Below are 5128 nucleotides of genomic sequence, written 5' to 3' on the forward strand. Positions count from 1 at the left end.
AAAAGATGTGGGGTTTTTGGATGGCTGTGTGTAAAGGGACAGGGTATCCCATGAGATCCAAGTGCTCTGGGAACTGTCAGCTCTTAGATAAGTTACTTGGAGGGGAAGAAAAAGCTCAGTTTTAAGCAGCAGTTAGATGTAGGGTCAGTATCTCCCTTGATGCATTCCCATGTGCTGGGCTTGGCCTAACTGGGAATTTGGTGGCATTTGTCCCCTCCCTGTGCCAGTCAGAGGCAGGAACAGAAGGGTCTGGGCTGACCCAGCACCACTCAGCTCTGGGGTGGCTGAGGTGCAGTGTGAAAGCCACCAGTGATTCAGGCCCTGCTGAAGTGCTTGGTAATGAGCAGAAGGCAGAGAAGTGCAACTGAAAAGGACACAACAGGAAGAGATTTTAAACATGAAGCTCTGTGATCAAAATTCCTTCAACAGTTTGAAGCAACAAATACTTTGTTCTGTGTGTGCAGCAAGTGGCACATCTTGGTGTCTGGGCTTTCCATGATGCCTTTGGTTGAGGTTTTCAGTCGAGAAATGTACCTCAAACACAGCCTTTTGTAACTGAAACTGGGTGCATGCTTCAATCCATTTTTATGTGCATTTATATTTGTCATGTTTCTTACAGGACAAAACATTTACTACCAGAAATACAAGAGATGCCAGACCTGGTCACACACAACAAAAAGGTAAAGGAAGGAGCTGAACAGTTTCTACAGTAGGTAAACTGAGACTGAAAAATGCTGTCAGTTTTAAGATGTTTTCCATGAGAAATAAAGCCATGAGGAATTTTGCCCCTTGTGCAAAACCCTGTGAACACTGAGAACAGGATCTCCTGCCTCCCACCCCTTACATTTTTACTCTCTTGAGGTCTACTCTGCAGGGAAACCTGAGGTGGAAAAGAGCAAAGTTTGGCACTTCAGCATCCTTAGAAGGGTATCAACAGCTACCAGAGTCTGTGGGTTCACAGGTCATTTGCAGGGACAGAAGAGGTAAGAGACACAGGGGCAAGGTGCCCCCTGCTGTAGAACTGCATAGATAAGATTCACTACTGAGAAACCAAACCTCTCTACAAGACCCTCAGGCAAGCAAGCTGGAGATGAGGCTGCAGCACCTTGCATGAGGCCCATCTCACAGCAGTGCCTGTCCTCACAAAGCTGTTGGATTCAAGATTTGATTTGTTTCCCTCTGCTGGGCTTAACAGGGAGATGAAATCCTGGAGAACATGGAAATCAACAGACATCACAAAAAGCATCTGCTCTTCTCCAGGAAGGTGCAGCCATCAGCTCATGAGGGAAAGCTTGGATCTGGGCAGAACATGTCTGGGGACCTTGGCAGGGGGTTGAGTTGTCAAGTTCAACACCAGCACAGGCAGCTGGTGTTGTCCCCTGTGCTCCTGCTGGCCCCAGGCATGCAGAGCCCCCCTCTCTGCCCTGCAAACACTGAGCTGGGAGATGTTTCCTCTCCCTCAGTCAAGCCTCCAGGAAGCACTTACCTAATGCTAAAGCTTTATTTATAACAGTACAAATAAGAAGGGTTCAAATAAAAAAAAATATTTGAAAGACTCTGCTTCTGCTTTCCCAACATGTAGGTGCAAACACAGTTACTTGATTTTGGCCAGTGCTGCTGCTCTCCTGTCTGTGTTCTGGAACAGGGCTCGGATCAGACTCTTCACTTCAGCTGCAGAGAATTCAGCTGCAAGAGGCCCCTTCCCATCTGCCCACCTACAGGACAGAGAAAGACCTTTATTTAACCAAACTGCACAGAAGTCATGTTAAAACAAGCCTCCTGAGCACTCGGCACAACAGTAAGTCTGAAAGCAAAACAAACCCAGTTAGCCACCTATTAGCTGGCAACTTCAGCCCAGAATTGTTTAGAGCAACAGGGTGAGGTGATTTTTTTGCTCTCATTACAAACTGTACCTTTTGCCTGCCTGCAGAGTTCCCATTCACCTTCCAAACAACAGAAAAAAAAAGTGGTTTATGCCCAGGTGGAAGCAGAGGTGGGAACCTTTGGTGTGTCCATCATGGGTCCAACAGCAGCAATGACCAGGGTGCAGAGAAGGAGCTACCTTCTGTGTCTCCAGGGCTGCTACCTTTTTGGTTCAGCTGCTGAGGACAGTTTGTTTCCCTGCCATTCAGAGGCAGCTGTGAGCAGGACATGTCCAGCTGCTGACAACTCATGCCAACCAAAGTAAGAGAAGTAATTACACAAGTCCTTGTCTATCATTGGGATGAACCCCCCTTGCAAGTTAAAAGCAGTAAGGAAACAGCACCTCAAAAGCAGGGGCCAGTGGTGTGGAATGACTGCAGCAGCAAGGCACAAAGTGCCAGGCTGCTTGCATGGGATGCTGCTCAGCTCAGGGCCTGAGGGGTGGGCAGTCACTCTGCCCTCCCATGGCACTGGGTTGTTACTGTTCTTTTGGGTTTTTTATATTCACACGTTGCCTTTTCCTTTGCAGGAAGCATCTGAATTTAGGAGCAAGCTCCAAATGGACTATAAGCAGGGCTAAGAAACAGCCCCAGGAGCAGTTACCTGATCCTCATTGATGCTTGGAACCTGAGCAGCCCCCTGAGCACAGTGCCCTGCTGGTGTCTGAGCACCTCCCAGCTCCCTGTCACTGCAGTGAGGAACTAACTGAGAAGGAAGGAAGGAAGGAAGACACCTACTGGTCTACTATTTCTTGGAGGTTGGCTTGCAAGATGATCATCAGCTCTTTGAATGTCATCCACTTCTGCACGTAGACTGGAACTTCCTCCTGGTACTTCTTATTTTTCTTGTCTTCCAGTAGTGGGGTGAAAACTTGGGGTCCTTCCTCCACCATGGTCCTGCAGAGGGAGTGCAGGCGATCTGCATCTTCTGTGGAGATGTCCTAGAATTGAACAAAGGTTAAGAGGGCAGCAGCCAGGTGTGGTTTTGGAGTAAAGCAGTAAGTAACATGAAAAAAACTGGCTGTGTGTGTGAAGATGAAAGCAGTTAAATGTGATGAAAGATCATGTTTGACATGATGGAGCTAATATAACCTATTTCATTTAAATATAAGGGATTCTTGGTATCAAAGCAAGCATGTCACTGGGAAGCAGAGGAGTTAGGAAGAAAGCTGACAAGGAAAATGGCCCAGGCATTGCCCAGCACAATGAGAGCCAAGATTTAGGCAGGTACAGCCTGAACAAGTGTCCTGTAAACTAGATGTCATGGGAAAAGGGACTTGCTGGCCCCAGGCACAGTGGGAAGGCTCTCTGGGTGTAAACCAGAACAGCTGCACTAACATTTCTATCACTTGCTGTGAAAACATAGCTTAATTAAGAAATGTAATAGGATAATTGTACTTGACCCAAGGTAACCTGACAATCACTTGAACATGGTACTGGGAGTCAAATGGAGATTTAAACAGGTAGGAACTTCAGTTTGAAATGCCCCAGGTGTAGTGGCATCTGGTGCTTGGAGAGGATGGAGAGGCTCATTGGAGAAGCAGATTGAAAAAGTATCAGACCTCTAGGGCAACAATCCTGGTGACAATCTCTGCCAGAGCTGTGTTCAGTAGAGTCCCCATGGCCTTGCAGTACACGTTCACAGGCAGCACATCTTGCCAGACTTTTCCCAATCTTTTCAGCTGATGCAATACCTGGAATATAACAGCTCTGTGTCAGCAGAATAACACTGAGAGGCCAGCACATAAGGTGACTACATATGGTCAGAAACCAGTCAGAAGGGAGCAAAAGGCAGTGAGGTATCCTGCTCTGGCAGGGAGGCCTTCCTAGGAAAAAGTGCAATGTTTCCAACTTACATTAAGGTTCATCAAAAGGGTGGTGGAGCTTTGTCTTGAAAAATGAAAGCAGTATAAATGTACTTTTCCTTTCAGCTTGGAGCAAGAGGAACTGGACTGGGCATGCTTCAATTTTACAGAAAGACACAACCCAGGGAAACTAAATCATTGTGCCAGGAAATTGGCTGTTCTGAAAATTTCCACTCTGCTGGAACACTGCAGAGTTGTCAGGACTGGGATGATGCAGTGAACCTTCCCAAGGACAACAGCTACAGACCACGGAATATTTGGCTTTGATTGCCTTGCTTACCTGCCTTATTGCTTTGTTTGCTGCACTGTAATTTTCCTCATCATCCATGTTAGAGAAATTCCTTGCACTTGACAACCTCTCCAGGATCTCTCCTTTCTGCACCCGCATCTGGGCCAGAAAACACTCCATCCCTTTAGGAGCAAAAGCAAGCACAGAGAAGCAATGAATTGTTAAACTTGCTCTGCCACTTTAGAGACTCTAAGTGCTGAATGATGAGCTTCCTATAAAGCTTTTTTATTTTTAAAGGAGTTTCTAGTCTCTAAACAGTCTTGTAGAGCAAATTTAACCTGGTCCAGTCACATATTCAGGAAGTTCTTGAACATCCTGCATTGCTACAATACTTGTGATGAAGCTCAGTAGTAGAATTATCTAGAGATGACAGTTTCCTATCAAGCTCATAAAAACTTGGAATTTGTTTTATTGGACTAGTCTGAAGGAAACATCAAAGGACTGAGCAGCAGATCCCTGAATACAAGAGCCACAACATCTTGCTGGATAATGAACTGGTTGTTGGAACTATGTGCTGGACAAGAAGAGCTGGGTTTCAGATCCTAACCAGCCAAGGTTTCAAGGGTGAAAGGTGACATTACCAAGTCTCCTAAACCCAGGCACCAGGTCGACAAAGGTGGCAGCTCCATCACACAGGATGCTGGTCAGGCGGTAGCGGAACTGGTGTCCCAGGGTGAGCAGGTGGTGAGCAATGTACATGCAGTTGTTGTGGTGGATGGCTGCCAGCTGGGGCAGCTTCTGCAGGTTCTCCCTGGCCCAGGAAAAGAAAAGGAAGACATGGATTTATTTAGAGCAGGCTCTGTTAAAAAAAAAATTGTTGTGGTTCCCCTAAAGAAACTTGTTATCTCAGGTGTTGCAGGTAACTGGGCAATGCCTGGTAAAGGCATCAGCTGGAGAAAAGGCATCTAACCTCCTGTCACATCCACACAAAAACTTGTGGGAAAGGGGTTTTATGGCCAGTAAAATAGCAATTTGGTGTTTGAATCATGAGTTATATCCACATTGCTTCTAGCAGTGGACTTCCAAACAGGAAGATACTGTTCTGCCAAAGT

At 46.4% G+C, this 5128-nt stretch overlaps 1 protein-coding gene across 1 annotated transcript in view; it reads right to left on the reverse strand.

Moving 5' to 3' along the window:
• Window positions 1–1594: 1594 nt before the first annotated feature.
• ZW10 (zw10 kinetochore protein) overlaps window positions 1595–5128 on the reverse strand; it is a 20145-nt gene continuing 16611 nt past the window's right edge. Inside the window, 5 exon segments of the mRNA XM_010008890.1 lie at window positions 1595–1715; window positions 2661–2863; window positions 3485–3616; window positions 4068–4198; window positions 4658–4827. Of these exon segments, the coding sequence (XP_010007192.1) occupies window positions 1595–1715; window positions 2661–2863; window positions 3485–3616; window positions 4068–4198; window positions 4658–4827 (757 nt within the window).

Source organism: Chaetura pelagica, unplaced genomic scaffold (assembly GCF_000747805.2).
Source record: "Chaetura pelagica isolate M959 unplaced genomic scaffold, ChaPel_1.0 scaffold1222, whole genome shotgun sequence".
NCBI classification, from domain to species: domain Eukaryota; kingdom Metazoa; phylum Chordata; class Aves; order Apodiformes; family Apodidae; genus Chaetura; species Chaetura pelagica.